We start from the raw sequence: 21086 nt of genomic DNA, 5'->3' as shown, positions 1-21086 counted from the left end.
TGTAATACATTTCATTAAGTTTCAAATGACAGTAAATTCAAAACCAGTGGCTCCAGTAAGTTCTGCGTACCAACATTTACAAATTTCCCATCATTCCATCCTACAAAAGTAGCTACCCTCCCTCTCAAATTTATTTTGCAAACATTCTAGTTACCCAGTCATCGCTTGGAACTTTCATGAATAAATTTTATCCCTGTAGAACATCTCTGTCGTTCCTTCATGTGGATATTTCAGTTCAGCCTTAATGCTCTCAGTGGTCTGTCATTTCAAACTGGGTGTGCTTTCTTGAAGATAGTCCAGGACTATTTTCCAGGTCGATTGAAATCCCTTGTTGTTGCCTTTTGTGTGATATAATTTCCTTTGTGTTCAATGTCCATAATTTTCTTACCTAATTCATGTCATCTGGTGCCTTAGGGCCTGATTTAGAGTTTGACTAACCGGGTACACTGTTGCGAACATGATCGAGGACCAGGGCCGAACTGGCCGTAGTGGGCACCGGGCATTTCCTGGGTGTGTTGCCAGGGTGGGGGCTGATTATGGAACCCTGGGGGGCTGTTTTTATTACCAGGGCTGATTTTATCGCCCCCCTGTAACAAAAACAGCTGCAGTGTTTTCCATGTACTACCCAAGCCCCACCCCCCTGTGTCCGGTCTGACTCTATTGCCAGGGCCGGTTTACGTTTCCATTCCAGCCCTGTAGAGAACCCTGTTTGCCAAACTCTTGATCCACACACCTTGTTAAGAGACAGGGAGAGATTGGTGTGATTTTTTCTGACCTGTTTATCACTGCCAGGGAAAGCATGGTGATCAGGAACAGAAACAAAATACCAATATTGATGCCACACACTGGGAGAAAGATCTAAGGGTGTGGGGGATATTCATTTCAGAAACAAACTCCTGCTTTGGAAGTTGTTTCTGTAAGGCAAACAAAGTTAAAAGTTTCAAACAAAGGAGTAAAGCTGCAGGCAACTTAGCATACAGTACATCCCCCATGTCCCAGTTGTTTAATAATGTTATCCAACTATGTGCATCAAACCAAGGCACCTGCTGCTCCCAAGATACGACTAAAAGGTCAAATTGAATCCAAATTTCATGAATGATAGCGCTCCGATACAAAAGCCCAATTCCAAATCGCATGTATTGCAAATCGTCTTTATTTTCTTTGGTGATCACATCCAACAGCCAGCATGTTTCGTTCACCGCCCGTAAACTTCCTCAGGGCTATAACACGACATATAAAAAGACTTATAGGCATTCTAACATTGAAACCATCCTAAAATATGCAACAGACATAAATACATCTATATAGAGTAATTAGTTTCGGTCCTCTGCTGCCTATCTGCATTCCCACTCGCCAGGATACTCCTGAGTAATTGAGCGCGTTACAAAACTACTAATAACATAACATAGAGTACACAATACTATTTCACATAAACCTAACACACTTCTAACAACCATGTGATAACCAAAACAAGGACTGAAGGGACTCCATTGAAAAGGACCCCCCATGAACCCCTCTACACTATTATACACACTTAATGACAAACCCAGTTAAAATTTAATAAAAAACTACAGAGATGTACAGGTATGAGAGGAAAATATCAATGGCATATGAAAAGCATTGTAACATGTAGAACCATATAGAAGATATTTCAAACCATCAGCCTCAGCTTTTAACAAACTGTCTAATGTAAGCATAACAAATATTTCAAAGAAATGCAATGGTGTTAGTAATAAATTAGAAAAAAAAGTATATAAAGAGGTGGCCCTGCAACTAAAGGGGACAGGGCACTACTAAACAGTAGAAAAAGAAGATATTCCCCTTGGATACCAGGTATCAGACACAATCAATAAACAGACTCACTTATGGTTACAATTCACAATGCATAAATTCTACATATGGAATGAAACCCAACCCACAAACTAGTATGCTACCAAATTAGAGATCTAATATCAAAGGCTTTTTTTTTTAAAGGAAAGAAATCACATCATAAAACATCATTGTTTGCATCTTGTGAACAGAACATGAAAAAATATGAAATTCATATATAGCATACAATATACAATATAGAAACAGTGTGTACAATATTAAAAACCCTTCATCAAAGTATATCAAAAGGGGTAAAAAAAGATCCTAACAGGGAAACCCTATTTGCACAGTTCAAAACGTGCTGTTGCATTAACTGATCTGACTATTCAAATCAAGTACATATCCTGGTGAATGTGAGATTCCATTTATTCCAGTTATTCCTTGTGGTCGGGTTAAGGAGCGCTCAGCGTCAACGCTTTTTGGTGGTAGTAGATAATTAAAACCCACCTTCCTTAGGACAAAAAGTTAAGGGATTATTTCCTCCCTCCTTGCAGTGCTAACAGTGTGTATAATCTAAAGAAAAGGAAAACATACAAAAATACATTTTTAATTTCTTTATCTTCTACTTCAATATCGCACCCTAAATTATCTCATTTATGTTAGGCAGATATCAAAAACTCATAAAATGTCATATCCCCTTAACAATCTCCATTTGATACGCAATCTCATTTGGTGATTACTGGGTACCCATGGCCATATACCTTAGGCTACCTGTTTAACAAAGTACAAATATCCCCTACCCTCACAAAAACCATTCAACCAAGTACCTTCTCATATGTTGTAGGATAAGTGACAATCACCATTGTTGGTGATGCGCATCCAGATGACTTGCAAGAAGTATATGTGTATAGTAAATATGTAGTTGTGGCTTGTTCAAATAGGTCCACAATCTCACCGCAAAGCAGGGGGATTCCTTTTCTCTGTCCTGGAATTAGAAGAAAGGAAACATATAGGGTGCTCTCAGAATTTGTCATCCCTTGGTGTGATTAGAACTGTCTCTCCTAAAGGTATGCTTAGGTGATCTTACCTGTTTAAAAAATGGTTTTGGCCTTATGCGTATGTGGTCAAATTGTCCTACATCATACACATCGCACGTTTCTACTGGTCTTCAGTTCTTATTCTGATACCGCTAACTGGAGGGAAGGATAGTTCTTATTATAAAGCCTCTTCCTGATGCATTGCGGTTCCTCTTGGCTGGTAGATCCATTCCCATACCAAAATAATATTGTTCAGGATGTGAGGAACTGGTCCCTGAAGAGAACATATAGGCCCAGTCATATTCAATTATGGTTAATTATATACATTAGGTGCCAAGATAAAATAAACGATCCCTCTGGGCTTCCTATTCTTTTCTTTGTAAAACGTAAGTGGACCTTAGATATAGTTCACACAGGCTTTTACTATGTACCCTCTCAAGTGAATTTAACTGTAATACAGTCTTTCACAGTCAACAATTGTAGTCATTTTGGTTACAGGTAAGCATTTCAACATTACAGATAAACTGGATCAGTAAGTACAATACCGGATAAGGAGACTCTTCCTCCCTATTTCTCCCTACAATCCCCTGAATATCCTCCATGGGCCCCAGATTATTTCCCATTTCCAAGGGCAACCTCTGGCTTTAAATACAGTCTGCTCTTCTTGGAGACACCAATTTATGTCGACTTTCCACTCTGCTATTTTGGGAGGGTTAATTGCGCCCCAGTGTATTGCAATGCTACGTTTGGCGATCATAGCCGCCAGGGTCAACCACGTTCTTGTATACTTAGGCCAATCCTCCTCTCCCACAATTGTCAGTAAAAACCATTTAGCATCCAGCGAGATCTCAACTCCCATCACTCTGGCCATACTACCCCGTATGTTTCCCCAATAGTTTGGTATCTCTGGGCATTCCCATATTATGTCTATTAAAGACCCCTCCTGTCCACAGCCCCTCTGACAAAGGTCGTTTTCTCCCCTACCGATCTTGTGCAGTAATGATCTGGAATAGTAAACTCGGTGTAGGACCTTCAATTGGATTAGGTGAAATCTGGAGCAGATTGGACCCTAAAGGGCATCCGTCCATTCTTCATCGTCAAGTTATCCTAGGTCTCCCTCCCAGGCAAGCTTGATTTCTAAATAAGGATCGGGGGAGTTGCTGAGGATTTTTTTGTAAATTAGTGAGATGTCCTTGGGCTGTAGGGAATCAGTGAGCAGGCGATCCTCCAATGGCGAGGCATCCACCAATGCTTCCCCTTCCCTTATATGATGTTTTGGGGCATGGCCCTATTGAATGTACCTCAGCCTTTCTCCTTTCCCCAGTTAGAATTCTGTTTGCAATGTTTGGAATGTGAATATACCTGGCCTCTACAAACGTCCTTTAACCTGTCGAGTCCCAGATATGTCCTCCTCTCGAACCCCATTAACCCGCCCACCTCAGCCAGTTAGTCACTATCCCAGAGTGGGGTCATCCCAGTCAATTTCTTATCCCAACCCAAGAATCTGGCCTTTGCATGCCATGTTTTAATGACCGTCAGTGTATGAGAGGGTAGATCTCTCTGCTTTGGTTTATTATACATGAGAAAAGGATAGCCCTAGCAAACTTTAATACATAAAACAAGACCAAAATGACAAAAATCCAATCAGTAGAACCGGAGTTATGAATTTGGAAAAATAGTGCCTTAAAGAAGAAAGCGGCAACCATGGCCATCTTGTCGGGCTAGACCGGATCTAAGTCAAAAGTTCAGGCCGACCTCGAATGAGCGCTGGTCGGATACAGCCCTAGATTAGTTCCGCTGAAGTTTTACTTTCTCAAGTTTTGTGCCAAGAGTCCTGTTCGCACTGGAGAGGGCCACAGGGAGCAAGGAGAGCGTTGTAGGCGGTTGTCGGCGTGGGGCGAAAAGCAGACCTGGTGCCATGGAAGGGCAGGCTAGTGCTTTGCATACCTGGTCCCCTGCAGGATGTCTATGTTACTGTGAAATTAGAGAGGCCACCGGTGGCTTGCACTAAATGTCCTTGTAAGTTGCACAGTTTTGGTCATAAAGAGCCCAAATGTTGATTCTAAGAGCACTGAGCCACACAAAGGGTCCAGGATGTGAGGGGTACCACTTGGGGGTCAGGAATTATTTGTGGCGGGTCCAGGAGCTGGTTCAGGAGCTTTTTATGTCCCTGAGGCTCAGATCATGAGGCCAGCAGACACGACCTTTGAGTCACTCTGGGGTTCTGGTTTCAAGATGAAGTTGCAGGGCCTGATCTTCTTCCCCAGGCAGGAGGGCAGCAGGAGGCAGGTGAGCAGAGCAGCAGTTCCTTTAGCTTAGCAGAACCAACAAAGTGACAAACCTTGTAAAAGCACAGCAGTCCTCCCTCCTGCCAAAGTACCCACAGGTACAGAAATGTACTAAAGAGTTGGGGGCCGATTCACAGAACTAATCTGAGATAAAATCCTAAACGTACTACTTTTGGTATTCACTAAAGGCCTTTAGTAGTAGTAAAGTTAGGATTCCTAACTTTACTCCTACTAAATGCCTTTTGTCAATACCGAAAGTATTAAGTTTAGGATTTTATTTCAGATTATTTCTGTGAATCAGCCCCATAGTGTCTGAGGTCTAGTATTGATATTAATTTGTGCCTTTGAAGTGGGAGGGAACGTTCTAGAGGTTTTCCCTTGGAAGTCCCCAGGCATCCTGCTTTCCCATCCATGCCCCGGCTCTAGAATAACTACAGGGGGTATGCAGCCATTGTGTTGGGGCATGACACAGCCTATTCAGGTGTAACTAGGGCTGTAGAAGTTACACTTATAAAATGTAATAGGGCAACTTCAATGTTATCCTATGGGAGAGATGGGCCGTGCTGCAGTGAAAAACAAATGTAGGGTTTTTTACTACCAGGACTTGTAAAACGTAAATGTAGATGTCCTACTTTTAATATAGATTACACTGTGCCCATTGGGCTCTCCAGGGTCTACCCAAGGTGTAACATATATGTATTAAGTAGGATGGTTTGGGCCTGGCAAAAGGTTTATTTTGCCAGGTCGAGCTGGCAGTTTAAAACTGTGCACACAGGCTCTACAAAGGCTAGGCCTGAGACATGTTTAAAGGGCTACTTAAGTGGGTGGCACAACCAGTGCTACAGGCCCACTAGTAGCATTAAGTTACTAGGGGCTTATAAGTAAATTTAATGGTCCAGTTAGGGATAAGCCAATATTACCATGTGTAGAGGAGGGAGCACAAGCACTTTTGCACTGGTTAGCAGTGGTAAACCTCACAGAGTCCCAAGGTAAGCAAAAACAAGATCAGCACTAAAAAGGTAGGAGGAAGGCAAAACAGTGGTAGGAAGTTCACCCTAGGGCTGAAAAGTCTAACATGCATGTCCCTCAGCTGAAAATGGGGAGAATTACTCAACACTCTGGGAGTTCTCATCAGTAAGGCTGAAGAACATGGATGGTCTTCCAGAATAAAGTCCATTCTCTGTAGGGAGAGGGACCACCTCAACAGTTTGGGATTTTCACCCTGCATTTGCATGAGCCATATGAGGGTTGTTTGGTTTTTCTGAACACAGAAATGAGTCCCAAACAGGTATGGCCTCTGCTTCTTCGGGGCCCAGACCACAGCAAAGGCCTCCCTTTCAAAACGCACCCCACCTCTGTTCCAGTGGAAGTAACCTGCTAGTGAAGGATACAGGTTGGTCTAGGCCCTCCTCTTTTAACTGTGCTAAGACCACCCATATGCCATGCTCTTAAGCATCTCTCTGCACTATGAATTCCTTATAGTAGTCAGGAGCCTTGAGTACAGGTGCTGTAAACATGGCCACCTTGAGGATATTGAAGGCTTTATGGCAGGCCTCTGTCCAGGTCATCTGTCTGGGCTGCTTCTTTGAAGTCAACTCTACTAAGGGGAAAACAATGGTGCTATATTCCTTAACTCACCTCCTATAGTATCCCATGAGGCACAGAAAGACTTCAGTCTATGTTCTATGTTTTAGCTGGTTGCTAGGCCAGAATAGTTTCAATCGTGGCCTCAGATGGCTGCACCTTGCCCCCGCCCACCATGTGCCCCAGACAAACCATGGAACCATGCGCTATCTGGTGCTACTAGCCTTGAAAGTCAGGTTCACCTGCTGCAGGGCCTGAAGCACCTCCTGGAGGTGGTACAAGCGTTCCTCAAAATTGGAGCTGTAGATAGTTATGTGGTCCAGACAGGCGGCAAAAATGCCTCCTTCCAAGCCAGGAAACTATTGACTAACCTTTAAAGGTTGGTAGGGGCATTCTTCAAACCAGAGAGCATCACCCTAAACTGAAACTGTCCCTCTGGGATTGAGAATGCAGACCTCTGTTTTGCTCCCTCAGTCAGAGCAATCTGCCAGCACCCTGATGTTAAATTAAAAGTACTGAGATATTTGGAAGCGCCCAGTCTGTCTATGAGTTCATCAGCTCAGGGATGGGCTGTGAACCAGTCTTCGTGGTGGAATTGAAGCCCCTATAGAACAGGCAGGAACTAAAGTCTAGTGTGGCTCAAAATCGGGCAGGCCTGCGTACCAGTACCACAGGGCTGGACCAGTAACTGTTGGAGGGCTCAAACCCCCTAACACCAGCATTTTGGAGACCACCTCCTTGATACTGGCCCTCACCTTGTCTTACAACAGTCTGTCTCTAGTATCTATGTCATGGACGCACAGGTGTGTGAGTCCAGGGGTGAGGAAGAACAGAGAGGCAAACTGCCACAGTAACTGGCGACCGTCACTCTGCTGGTGTCAGAGTAGGGGAGCGGTTGATACCCTCCATGGACCTATCATGTTCCTGGGCAAACAGGAGGTTATGGAGAGGTTTGCTCTCCTCTTCCACTCTCATCTGTCACCAGAAGGCTGTTCATTCCAGACCTCTCAAAGTGTGGTTTGAGGTGGTACACGTGGGTCACCCTTAAGGGGTTCACAGTAGGGGTGGTAAACTCTGCTCCACCGGTGGAGTTCACTGAGTTTTTTCACTTCGCACCATGTGGGGGAGTTTATTACTGTCCACCCCTATTGTCAACTAGCCGTTCAAATGTTAACATGCTGACAGGTCTAACATGCGTGTCCCTCAACTGAAAGTGGGGCGAACTAATGAACACCTTGGGAGTTCTCATCACTAAGGCGGGAGAGCTGCCATTTCACCACGGCAAATTAAAGCTTTTGCCAGGCCCATACCTTCTTTTTTAATAAATATAAGTCACTCCTAGGTTGGGCTCTAAACAGCCCAGAGGTCATGGTGCAATGTATTTAAAATTTAGTTCATGCACTTTAAAAAATTTCCATGTCCTGGTAGTGATAATCCCTCAAATTCGTTTTTCAACACTGCAAGGCCTATCTCTCCCATAGGATAATATTGGTGTTGCCTTATCACATTTTATGAGTATAATTTCCAAATGGGAAGAGATAGCCAGTCCAAGTTTGGTGTCTCTGGAATCACAATTTAAAATCCTAACTTATAGTAAAGTCAGATTTTAAATTGCAATTCTGAAAATGCCACCTATAGAAAGTTGATATTTTCTTTCCTCCCCATTTAGTCTCTGATCACATGACTGGGTGTAGTTGGCAGTTGGACTTTGTATATTCCTCCTCGACAGCCACACGAAATGGGAGCTTAGGTGTGACTGGATAGGTCATTACTGGCAGGATGGAGGGAGGAGCTGGGATCAGCCTCACTTACACCTGAATAGGATGTGTCCTGCCTCCATACAAAGGGCTGCATACCCCTTTTAGTTGGTCTGGAGCCAGGGCAGGATGGGGGATTTTAAAGGGAAACCTCTAGAACCCTCTCCCCCACTTCCAAGGTGCAACTGGGTATGAATACTGGACTTCAGACACCACCGCTATAGTATCCTTCTGGACCTGTAGATATTCTGCCAGGAAGAAGTACTACTGTGCTGCTGAAGGACTACCACTCTGCTGCACTCCTGCTGTGCCGACCTGCTGCCCTCTTGTCTTGGTGAGAAGGACATAATCTCTTGAACCCAGAGCCCAGAGTGACTCCAAGGGGTAGTTGGCTGGCCTCCTGATCTGAAGCTTTAGGGATATAACAGGCTTCAAACAACCTTGCATCTGCACCTGGCCTCTGCCATCTGTGACTATGCCCTGCCAAGTGGTGCCATCCTAGTACTGGACCCTTGGAAGTTGGCTTAAGCAGCTTACCAGTCTCTGTGGATCCAGTGGAACCTATGTATCTCTCTGGTTGCGTGCCACAACCCCGAGGAGAACCAATGCATCTCCTCTGCTGCAGGAACTGGACCTGTCACAAACACTTGCATTACCAATGCAACCTGTATCGCCTTCGGAACCGCCGCAGTATGACAAATCCTAGGCACAGGTCCTCACATCTCTCGTCAATGGCAGCCTCGATGACGGACACTGCATCGCAGCCTGGCAGCTCTTCAGAACTGGTGCATCATCTCGAGTGCGCGCCACTTCCCAGACACCCTTCCCTCCACAAGCCCTATCTGCAGGATCCTCGATGCCAACACAACACGCCCTCCAACTGCAACCTTGCCACATCTCGGATAAACTTTGGCAGAATGTTACAGCTCCAACACAGGGTGATATTAATAGCACCTCTGGTTTTGGGTTGTGGCTTTGTTCCCTCCTCATCCTTCCTCCCTCCCAAATCAACCAGAGTACAAACACATCTTTGTGTGATGGAGAAGCCAAATCCATGGCAGGCGACCCCACCCCACATTCTTAGAAACCATTGTGACCTTTTACATTGTCTCTCAAAATACTTGTGAATCACTTTCAAAACTATCCCTCAGGGATTGCTCATTTCCCTTGGCTTCTCTTAACTGCTCGTTTTTCTTCCTCCTCTTTTAATCCTTTGTGTTTTCATCTCCTACCTGCTGTTGCTAGTTATGGACAGTGGTCTTCCTATAGTGGGCTTATCAGATGAAGCTTTGTGTTCGGTAGTCCCAGGTAGTCTCTACCTTCTTCCACAATTTTGCTCAATTGTGTTTTCCTATTGTTTGTGAAGATCAGCGTTAAAGGATATGCCCATTAATATTTTTTTTTATCTATCTCGAAGTGTCATTGTTATTTATGCTAGTGCTTTCTTTCTGACCAAGCTGCTTAGGAAGCATTTTAGGATTTGTGGATAGTACAGTCTTCAAATATATCAAGCAGCATGTTGTATTCTCTTACATCAAGTCTTGTCTTTGGTTTCAGATGACATTAATGTTTCTTGGTCCTATGCCAGAGTGTAAGTGCATTGGGCCCACTCTGTGTCCTCTTACCATTCCTATGTCTTGGCTTGCATCTTCTGCATATAGATTGAAATGGGATGTGCCCATATTTGGTCCTTCCATATTGTCTCGTGTATTGTTGATCCTGATGGTATCTATACGCGACCTTTCCTCCGGATTTTCACATATCTTCTTTTGGTTTTCCGGTTCTTCTAATGCTGCCAACTATGCGATGTGGGTTTCTTCAACACTAGCTTCTTATTGTGTTATTTTGTCTTTGTTGCTACTCATTTTATCCCTAATTAAATGGATGTCTTTTTGTTAGTTCAATTTGGGTGGCTTGCATGGCTGTTCCTGGAGGTGAAACAGGTGGTCCCCCTAGGTGGTGCTGAAGAAGGCAATGTCGTCCAGATAGGTGGCACTGAAAGACTCCATCCCAGCCAGCAACCAGTCGACTAACCTCTGGAAGGTGGTAGCAGCATTCTTTAGCAAAAAGGGTATCACCCTAAATTAGAACTAGCCCTATGGGGTGGAGAATGCAGACCTCTCCTTAGCCCCCGCAGTTGAGACAATCTGCCAGTACCCAGATGTTAAATGAAAAGTGCTCTTAAATTTAGCAACTTTCAACTGATCAATAAGCTCATCATCCATCCAATGATTTTTTGTTACCTACAGCTATGCCTCTGGCAAAATATTAAAGGTACATAATTATTTTTGCAACTCATTTACTGCACTTTTTTTCTTGGCTATGGTATTTGTATTTCTATCTTTTTTTAATACAGTACTGTTGCAGTGCCCTCTCTGAGGGTCAGATTGTTGCTGTGGTTTGGTGGCTTGCCTCAGGTTCCAGAAGGTTTTGAGGTCCTACTGGGTGGTGGCGGATGCGGTTCTCCTAATAAATCTTCCTATTTATAGTCCCAAAAGTATTCATTATTTGAGATGTGGGAAGTCAGCAGGGGGAGCAAAGTTTGTCAGTTTTGAGCGGTTTCCTTTATTTCAAAGGCGGCATTAATGCAGGGCCTGAATCACTTCCTGGTGGTGAAACGGGTGGTCCCCCAAGGTGGGGCTGAAGACCACAATGTCGTCCAGGTAGGTGGCAATGAAAGCCTTCATCCCAGCCATGAGCCAGTTGACCAACCTCTGGAAGGTGGCAGCTGTATTCTTTAGCCCTAAGGGCAGCGCCCTAAATTGGAAGTAGCCCTCTGGGGTGGAGAATGCAGAACTCTCCTTAGCCCCCTCAGTTAAGGCAATCTGCCAGTACCCCGACGTTAAGAAAACAGTGCTCAAGGATTTGGCAACTCCCAATCCATCAATAAGCTCATCGTCCATTCAATGCTTTTTTGTCATCTCCAGCTATGCCTCTGGCAAAATATTAAAGGCACATCATTGTTTTTGCAACTTATGTACTGCACTTCTCAAGGATATTGTATTAGGATTTCTTGATTTTTATAATGGTCTATTGTTACAGATACCTTTGACTCCAGAGTTTGCTTTCAAGGTTGGACATGAAACCACAAACAGGCATGAAATAAATATTCAGATTAGTTCCATATTATACAACTTTTCACTTGTACTGAATACTGTGTTATATGATGAAGCAAGGGCCTTACTCCCACCTTCATGATGTTCAAGGAAGTCTTACCTTTAATTCATATAAATAACATACCTCATTGCTAAGAGCCTCTTTGTCGAACCGCTACGGTGCCTAAAACTCAGATTCTTATATCAACAGTCTCTGGCACATTCCACAGTCCTATAAAACTCCCTGACAAAATCCCATGAATCAGTATCCTTCCCCATGGGCATTCATCTAGGACAAATAGGTTCCCCCCTAGCAGTATCATGTTCAGGCCCTTAGTCTGCTCTCATAGTAGTGAACACCAGCTCAGAGTCTTTTACTCCAGAAATAGCCTGATCTCTTCCTGTATCCAAAGGCCAGAGACGTAAACTCCCAAACCCTCTACAGATAAGGTGCGTCTCTATACAGAAGAAATTCAACACCCCAACTCCCCACTCATGAAAAACCTAGAGATGACGCTCCTGGTAGGACAGGAGAAAATATATTCATGCTACAGTCATTTAGCTCCAAAAATCCTTTAAGGGAGACATCAACAGCCTGCTCACTGGGTTCTAACCAAAGACTGGAGAACAAGCTCAGGGCTAAGATATCTCTGTGTCCTTGTTTGCACACAGCAGAATAAGTCAGTATTGACTATCAAGTTTCTAATTTAAGTAGTCGACACTGACTCAATTGTTGGTATGTTTGCTTTCATCCTCTGGTAGAAGTGTACACTGATCCTAGATAAAAAGAAATTAACGGAGCGGGAATGTGATAAAAACATCAAGTCTACATACAAGGTCCATGAAAGCGGCATTTATCTTGTGATCGAGCTAAGAGATGCAGTGATCATTCTTTGGGATAAGAAGACCCGTGTAATTGTCAAAGTCAACCGTGAATTGAAGGTGAGCATGAAATTACTGACTAATGGCTGGCTTGCTCTTGGTTTTGCTGCATTAGTTTACCTTGGGTTCTGAGCTTCCTCACAGGACATTTTAATAAAAGACATTTAAGGGTTCTGTGGAAAAGTTCACTATAATTCAGGTTTGAAAATTATGAAAAGGGGTTGCCATTAAGTAGCGGATGGTATTTAAATTAAATTGAGGAATTTTCTTTGCTTAAAGCCTGTGGTTTCTCTTAACGCTTGTTGCCACTGTTGTTTTCATTTTCATAATTTAAAACATATTTTGTATATACTTTAATAGCGTCCTCCTTTTGTCTATGCTTGCTGTGTCACACTGAGGAGTCACATACAGAAGGAGAAATAGATGTAACTTGGGATTTCTCATGCTCTGGGTAAAAAAATACAAAGAAGCAACATTTGCGATCCTTGCTATGAGGATCACATCACCGGTGTAAAGAAGTGTAGGAATGTAGCAGTTGCATACCTTTGGAACATCTGGCCTCTTTTGAAGTAGTTGTGCTTCAAGTCCATTTTTATATAAATTAAAAATAAAAACGGAGCTAATACATAGCTTTGGAAGATACCCTGATTGCTGCCTAATGGTGATGTGCATTCCCCACTAGGACCAAAATGAATTTTTACCAAGGTGTCCCAGTGGAGGCGGAGTAAAAGTGTAACTAAAACTTTTAAGGTTTACTTAAAATGTCACATAATTTAATTTGGTTCACTATGTCAAAAGTGCATGCCAAGTTCATAAAAGCTAAATGGAGAGCTCTTCTATGTACTTGGACATACTTGCTGATTAAAGGGGACACGTTTAAACATTGCTCTATAATAACAGTTCCAGTAAAACCATACGGGACCTCTGCACATTTATTTGTCCCTGCCCAATTCTCCAATCTCAGCAAATAGATCTTACCTAGATTCTTCACAGTAGAGTCCGACAGGGATATTGGGCGATAGCAGACTGGACTACGTCTAGTGCCATTTTTAAAGATTGGGACAATGATTGCTTCTATCCATATAGGTATTAGAGGCCCAGGAATTGCTGCTCTAAAAACATTCATGAGCAAGGCGGACCGAAAGTCAAATATTTGATTTTTTAAAGATTTCCAAGGAACCACTATCCAGACCCAGAGCCTCTTCAATAGTACTCTGTGTACCACCACCTATGAAAGTTGTATGAACATTTGAAGGGGTCAAACCTCACTCACTCGAAAAGTAGATCATTATTGAAAATCACCTTGTTCAAAACATCCCCATAACTTGTGTACTTAATATGGGCCAACATCTTGCCATTTAAATCTTCTAAGCCACACAACGGGGACCCACTAAATGTAGATAAAGTACAATTGAAATCCCCCACCCATAGCTTACAGCATGCATGAATCTTTAAATTCAGTTTTGCAATAAAGTCATCTAGCATGCCCACAACAACACAACATCCATGGAAGGATGATCGAATAAATTGTGATAAAAATGAATGAGCAGCATGTTTAACTGTGCCTGCTCCGGAGAACATCGATGCTTCATTTTGAGGAGAAGAGCACAGGAGCTTTACTTTGAGGCAAGAAAAGCTTAACTGAGATCAAAGTAGCCTCGACCACACTTTGCCCTCTTGGAAAAAGATGGAATCGCTGGGATACAAAATAATGGAAACCCATCTACAAAGAAGTCACCCATAGACTAGAGGCCAGATATACAACGCTTACATTTTGTGACTCGCAAATTGCATCGCTCCGCAACACATAATTTGCGACTCGAAAAAGGCTGTGTGCAACAGTGTCTCAGACACTGTCTGCGATTCCCAACAGGTTCGCAAATTATGCCTCATCAATATTCATGAGGTAAGCGCAATTTGCAACCCAATTGGGAATAGCTAGCACTCACAGGGATGGTGGCCTGCTGGGTTCAGCAGACCACCATGTCTGTGACTGCTTTTTCAATTAAGGAGTTTTTTTTCTTCTATGCAGCCAGTTTTCCTTACAGGAAAACTGGATGCATTTAATGAAACGTTTCTACTTCATTTGTAAGAGCAGGCAGTGGTCTCTGGGACCACTGCCTGCTCTTAAAAAGTATTTTCGCACCCATTCACAAAGGGGAAGGGGACCCCTAGGGACCTCCTCCCATTGGCGAACAGTTTACCACCTACTTGGAGTAGGTGGTGAACTGCAAGTGTTTTGCAACCGCAAATGCGGTAGCAAAACAATGGTACATACCATTTGGACTCGCTATTAGTTAGGGACGCCCCTTCCTCATAGCAAGTTACAAATGCTATTTTGCGAGTCGCAAAGTAGCATTGGTACATACCACCACCATTTTTTGTGGTTGTCGCAAAAGGGTTGAGACAGGCGAAGACGGCGTGAGGTCAGATAGATGTACGGGCGCCTTTACCTACGAGGAACTATCTCGAGGGACCCTCAGCCAATTCTCATGGGGAATTCTTCCCGCTTTTTTTGGGATAGTACACCCACATTCTCCTAAGTGGCACTTGATTAATCATTATAGACCACACACCTTCTTTGCTTATCACAAAACACCCTTCTGGTCCTGAAGAAGTGCATGGGTTCTCCTCCTGAGACAGTGATATAGTGCAAAACATGTCAACCTACAAAGGTATCCACTAGGGGTATGTTACTTATTTAGCTACAGAGGGCCGTTACAGACCTCACAGCAGCACCAACTCTTTAGTTTTTACTAATGACAGAGGAACCCCCTTTTTCAATAAATTCTTCAAGCACCCCTCCAGTAATTTTTTTACTTTACGCTAGGCCACCACTGACACTCCCCCCCACGCACCCTTATGGCTTTATCAAAAAGATCTAAAAAAAAGTGACCCTTCAGGGGACCCACAGAGCATTGCAGCGCCGGCCCAATGAGGAGCAATAGCCAATGATGAAGCATGACTTCCTTCAGAATGTATGAGGGCATCAAGAACAGGACACACTGTCTCCCACAAACACAGTAGTAGAACGACAAGAGCTCTTCACTCTTTTTTTCCTCTTATAGGAACAGTGACGCTCATTGGTTATTAAGTACTTCTCTGAAGCACAAGTCACTGGACCTTTATGTAGCTCCCTGTGTCCTCCCTCTTTCTAATTTTGTTTAGCTGAGAGTTAGACTTTCTGAATTCCTTCGAGACAGTTGCACAATAGTGGAATTAGGTGTGCCTTAATTGGCCATCACTGGCATGATGGGGGGCGGAACTGAGCACAGTGCCACTAACACCTGCATGGGCTGTGTTCAGTCTCCTCACAATAGGCTTATAAACTCTGTATTTTCACTGCAGCCAGTTTAGAGACAGGGCAGGGGAGTCAGGGAATTCCATGCACTTCAAAGAACCTTTCTAGAAATGTCTGCCAATTTCCAGAATAAGAGCACCAGGGGATACAAATAGGACCTTCAGACCCACTTTTCAGTTCACTACAAGGCTTGTGGAGGGACTCTCAGAGGACTGACCTGTTGTGCACTCTGCCAGACTGATGTTGTTCCTGGAAGGACTGCTTTGCTACCTAGAGCCTGCCTTGAACCCTCAGATGCTGGCACTTCAGTTGAGTATAAACATATGGTATCCCAACTGGTATTATTTGGAGACAATTACAAAGGATATGTTAAACAACATTATCAGAAAAGAAAAAGGAGACTCATTCTTAGTTATAAATGTGCTCATGGCATCATTTTTATCCAAAACAGGAAAAATGACAGGTTACAGTTGTATCAGCACTGTAAACAATTCAATTAAAACAACCCTATATTCACTTGGTGCTCAAGTGGTGCTGGTGATGTGCACGGTGGCGACGCAAGTGACAAAGTGATCAGCAAAAGACGGCGCAAGGTGACTAGTGCATGAATATATACAGTGAATAGAAGCAACAATATGGTTCCAGCTGAATTGTGGTCTTTTGGGTTATGCTTTGCGCTGGCTGTAATTATAGATGAACCACATTGTATGTTGCGCCTCGGATTACGCTGAATGGTCGACGGCGTTTCGATCCTCTTGAATTGGGATTGTACAACAGCACCGCTCATCACCCAACCCAGTCCTGAGAAAGATACCAATTCAAGAGGATCGAAACGCCGTCGACCACTCAGCGCAATCCGAGGCGCAACATAAAATGTGGTTCATCTATAATTACAGCCAGCCCAAAGCATAACCCAAAAGACCACAATTCAGCTGGAACCATATTGTTGCTTCTATTCACTGTATATATTCATGCACTAGTCACCTTGCGCCGTCTTTTGCTGATCACTTTGTCACTTGCGTCGCCACCGTGCACATCACCAGCACCACTTGAGCACCAAGTGCAAATAGGGTTGTTTTAATTGAATTGACATCTTTATTACCGTAATTGGGGGCTTTCCACTGCCACCAAAGGAGGAGCACTGAAATCCCCCAATTAAGGAAACAGTCAGGGAAGATTTGGTAGCCATAAATCATCTACGCTGACACGGACTCTGAGGAGATGCAAACTGCGGTATCGAAACGTGTCAGGCCATGGACTTCAAAGGGATGTTAAGCTGCCTGCTTGGTTTAAATAGAGTTGTTACGCACCTGCAGTGCAGTGCGGCCTCAAGCTTCTGGGCGTTTTTGGCTATATATATATATATATATATATATATATATATATATATATATATATGTATATATATATATATATATATATATATATATATATATATATATATATATATATATATATATATATGTATAACTTTTACTTATTTATTACTTTTCTTCTAATTTAGAATATCAAAGGCACTACCCTATTTTTCACCCTATACCACTCTCAATATATCCTCTAACTCAACTCTCTGACTCATCCCAAACATCTTTCTACTAATCTGCCCAATGCACTACCCTATTTCTCACCCTATATCTCTATCAATATAGCTACTATCTCCACTCTCTTATTCATATCAAACCCCATACGACTACTATGATCTCCAAAACAATCCTTTCAAGACTCTTCCCTACTCCACCCCTCCTTGCATAATCTCATACCTCTTTTTACTATTCCGATTCCCCAAAACAAGCCTTTCTAAATCCTCCCTCTGACGCTTCCCCCTCCAGCTCCCTTTTACTGATCCCCCTCCACCTCCTTTTTACTCATCTCAAGTCTCCTCCTACTGCTATGAGCTCCAAAACAAACAAAAGAAAGGAAAACAATTCAAAATCCATCCCTTCTATCTCTCCTCCATCCTTTTCAATCTAATTAACAGAATAACATGTCCACCACTTAAATTATTTTCATATTTAACTATACTAATTCACCACTAATCCTTTATGGGTTCCGGAGTAGTGTGCTACTCACAGAAAAGCACTTCAACACCTCATCAGGGGTAGCAAGCTCTATATCAATCCAATTATTTTTTATCTCTTCTACCCCTTGGCTATCCTTCTCAATTCAATTAACTGATTACCATTTGCACCACTCAAATGACTTTCATATTTCACTATACTAATCCACCACTAACACTGTATGGTATCCAGAATAGCATGCTACTCACCGAAAAAGAACTTCAACACCCCATCAGGGGTAGCAAGCGCTATATAAATACAAACCTTTTTCCCTTCCCTATCCTGCCACTATCCTTCTCAATCCAAATAACTGACTAACATATCCACCACTCCAATTACTTTTGAGTACTATACTAATTCCCCACTAATCCTTTATGGGTTCCGTAGTAGCGTACTACTCACCGAAAAAGAGCTTTGGCGCCTCGTCAGGGGTAGTAGTGCTATATAAATGCAATTACAATGTAATACAATACACTACAATATTTGAGACAGTTTAATGCAGCCAGTACCATAAGGAAAAAGAGAGAAAGAATAATGATTTAAAAAAGATGGAGAATGATCTGAAATCTTTTTAACAGAAATTTAAATACACATGTTCAGAGGCTACAAGAAGAAAACTAATAAGGATGAAATCTGAAGTTAACAAGTATTAAAACTACATAGAAAAATTGGTCTTTTTGTGGGTTACTTCAAAAATACAGATAAACTATTGGGAGAAGAGTAGAAGACTGCAGGTAGACAAACTAAACTGTTTCAACAGATTAAATGACAGTCATATTAAGGGTACGGAACTTGAGATGATAACCACCAACGCTGAGCAGCAAACTAACACCGTATCTCATAGTCTAGACTGTAACAAGCCAGATGAGACCCCTGTTTCCGTCTCTTCTCATAAAATCACTAACTGGCAACCACTTGACTCTCTGTCTTTTAATGGTATTTTAAATAGCCTCAAATCGGGCTCATCCAATGAGCCACTTCCAGTCCATATTCTTCCAAAAATAAAACCTACTACATTGCAGCTCATCATCAATGCTTCATTGAAGATGCCATCCTACCTGCAGAGTGGAAACACGCAATGGTTCTTCCCCTTTTGAAGTAACCTAAAGCTGAACCAGCAAAACCTTCCAACTTCCGACCGATTTCTCTTCTCCCTGTTTTTTCAAAGATATTGGAAAAACATGTGAATCAACAGCTCGTGCAGTTTGTGGAAACTAATAAAATCTTGCATGTATCCCAATCAGGATTTAGAGCCTGGTACTCCAAAGAAACTACTCTTCTGGGAGTTACAAAAACCCTTCGTCAGCATCTTGACATTGTTCAACATTCTGTCCATCAACTGTGTTTTTTGCAATTTTCACCCCGAGTGGGCTGGGTATGCTCAGACGTGAGTCCCAGGCTCTCCACACCACTATCCAAGCTGAATGAAGGCTGATAGCCAGAAACCGGCCCTTGGATGCTTGATTCCGGTCTGGGAAAGACATGGCTTGGTAGTTCGGACTGGACTGTTCCCATGAGGCACAGGGTCAGAGCTGATTTGCATATAGCCAGTGTCTAACCCAGGGTGGTGTGAGGTGCAAAAAAACGATGGATTTAGGCCCAGATCCTTGTACTGGGGTGAATGCATGACATTGTTCTACATTCTGTCCATCAACTGTGTTTTTTGCAATTTTCACCCCGAGTGGGCTGGGTATGCTCAGACGTGAGTCCCAGGCTCTCCACACCACTGGAGTCAAGCTATCCAGGCTGAATGAAGGCTGATAGCCAGAAACCGGTCCTTGGATGCTTGATTCCGGTCTGGGAAAGACATGGCTTGATAGTTCGGACTGGACTGTTCCCATGAGGCACAGGGTCAGAGCTGATTTGCATATAGCCAGTGTCTAACCCAGGGTGGTGTGGAGTGCAAAAAAACGATGAATTTAGGCCCAGATCCTTGTACTTGGGTGAATGTATGACATTGTTCTACATTCTGTCCATCAACTGTGTTTTTTGCAATTTTCACCCCGAGTGGGCTGGGTATGCTCAGACGTGAGTCCCCGGCTCTCCACACCACTGGAGTCAAGCTATCCAGGCTGAATGAAGGCTGATAGCCAGAAACCGGTCCTTGGATGCTTGATTCCGGTCTGGGAAAGACATGGCTTGGTAGTTCGGACTGGACTGTTCCCATGAGGCACAGGGTCAGAGCTGATTTGCATATAGCCAGTGTCTAACCCAGGGTGGTGTGGAGTGCAAAAAAACGATGGATTTAGGCCCAGATCCTTGTACTGGGGTGAATGTATGACATTGTTCTACATTCTGTCCATCAACTGTGTTTTTTGCAATTTTCACCCCGAGTGGGCTGGGTATGCTCAGACGTGAGTCCCAGGCTCTCCACACCACTGGAGTCAAGCTATCCAGGCTGAATGAAGGCTGATAGCCAGAAACCGGTCCTTGGATGCTTGATTCCGGTCTGGGAAAGACATGGCTTGATAGTTCGGACTGGACTGTTCCCATGAGGCACAGGGTCAGAGCTGATTTGCATATAGCCAGTGTCTAACCCAGGGTGGTGTGGAGTGCAAAAAAACGATGAATTTAGGCCCAGATCCTTGTACTTGGGTGAATGTATGACATTGTTCTACATTCTGTCCATCAACTGTGTTTTTTGCAATTTTCACCCCGAGTGGGCTGGGTATGCTCAGACGTGAGTCCCAGGCTCTCCACACCACTGGAGTCAAGCTATCCAGGCTGAATGAAGGCTGATAGCCAGAAACCGGTCCTTGGATGCTTGATTCCGGTCTGGGAAAGACATGGCTTGGTAGTTCGGACTGGACTGTTCCCATGAGGCACAGGGTCAGAGCTGATTTGCATATAGCCAGTGTCTAACCCAGGGTGGTGTGGAGTGCAAAAAAACGATGGATTTAGGCCCAGATTCTTGTACTGGGGTGAATGTATGACATTGTTCTACATTCTGTCCATCAACTGTGTTTTTTGCAATTTTCACCCCGATTGGGCTGGGTATGCTCAGACGTGAGTCCCAGGCTCTCCACACCACTGGAGTCAAGCTATCCAGGCTGAATGAAGGCTGATAGCCAGAAACCGGTCCTTGGATGCTTGATTCCGGTCTGGGAAAGACATGGCTTGGTAGTTCGGACTGGACTGTTCCCATGAGGCACAGGGTCAGAGCTGATTTGCATATAGCCAGTGTCTAACCCAGGGTGGTGTGGAGTGCAAAAAAACGATGGATTTAGGCCTAGATCCTTGTACTGGGGTGAATGTATGACATTGTTCTACATTCTG

General features: G+C 43.4%; 1 protein-coding gene across 1 annotated transcript in view; it reads left to right on the top strand.

Annotated features, from left to right (window-relative positions):
- The window catches only part of LOC144825191 (mucin-2-like), a 1014272-nt gene that overhangs the window by 490489 nt on the left and 502697 nt on the right, over positions 1-21086 (top strand). The window contains exon 23 of the mRNA XM_078684042.1: positions 12333-12512. Within this exon, the coding sequence (XP_078540168.1) occupies positions 12333-12512 (180 nt within the window). The remainder of the gene's footprint in view (positions 1-12332; positions 12513-21086) is intronic.

Source organism: Lissotriton helveticus, chromosome 3_1, assembly GCF_964261635.1.
Source record: "Lissotriton helveticus chromosome 3_1, aLisHel1.1, whole genome shotgun sequence".
NCBI lineage: Eukaryota > Metazoa > Chordata > Amphibia > Caudata > Salamandridae > Lissotriton > Lissotriton helveticus.
Note: the sequence above shows the minus strand (reverse complement) of the source record. Positions and strands in the feature narration are given on the sequence as shown.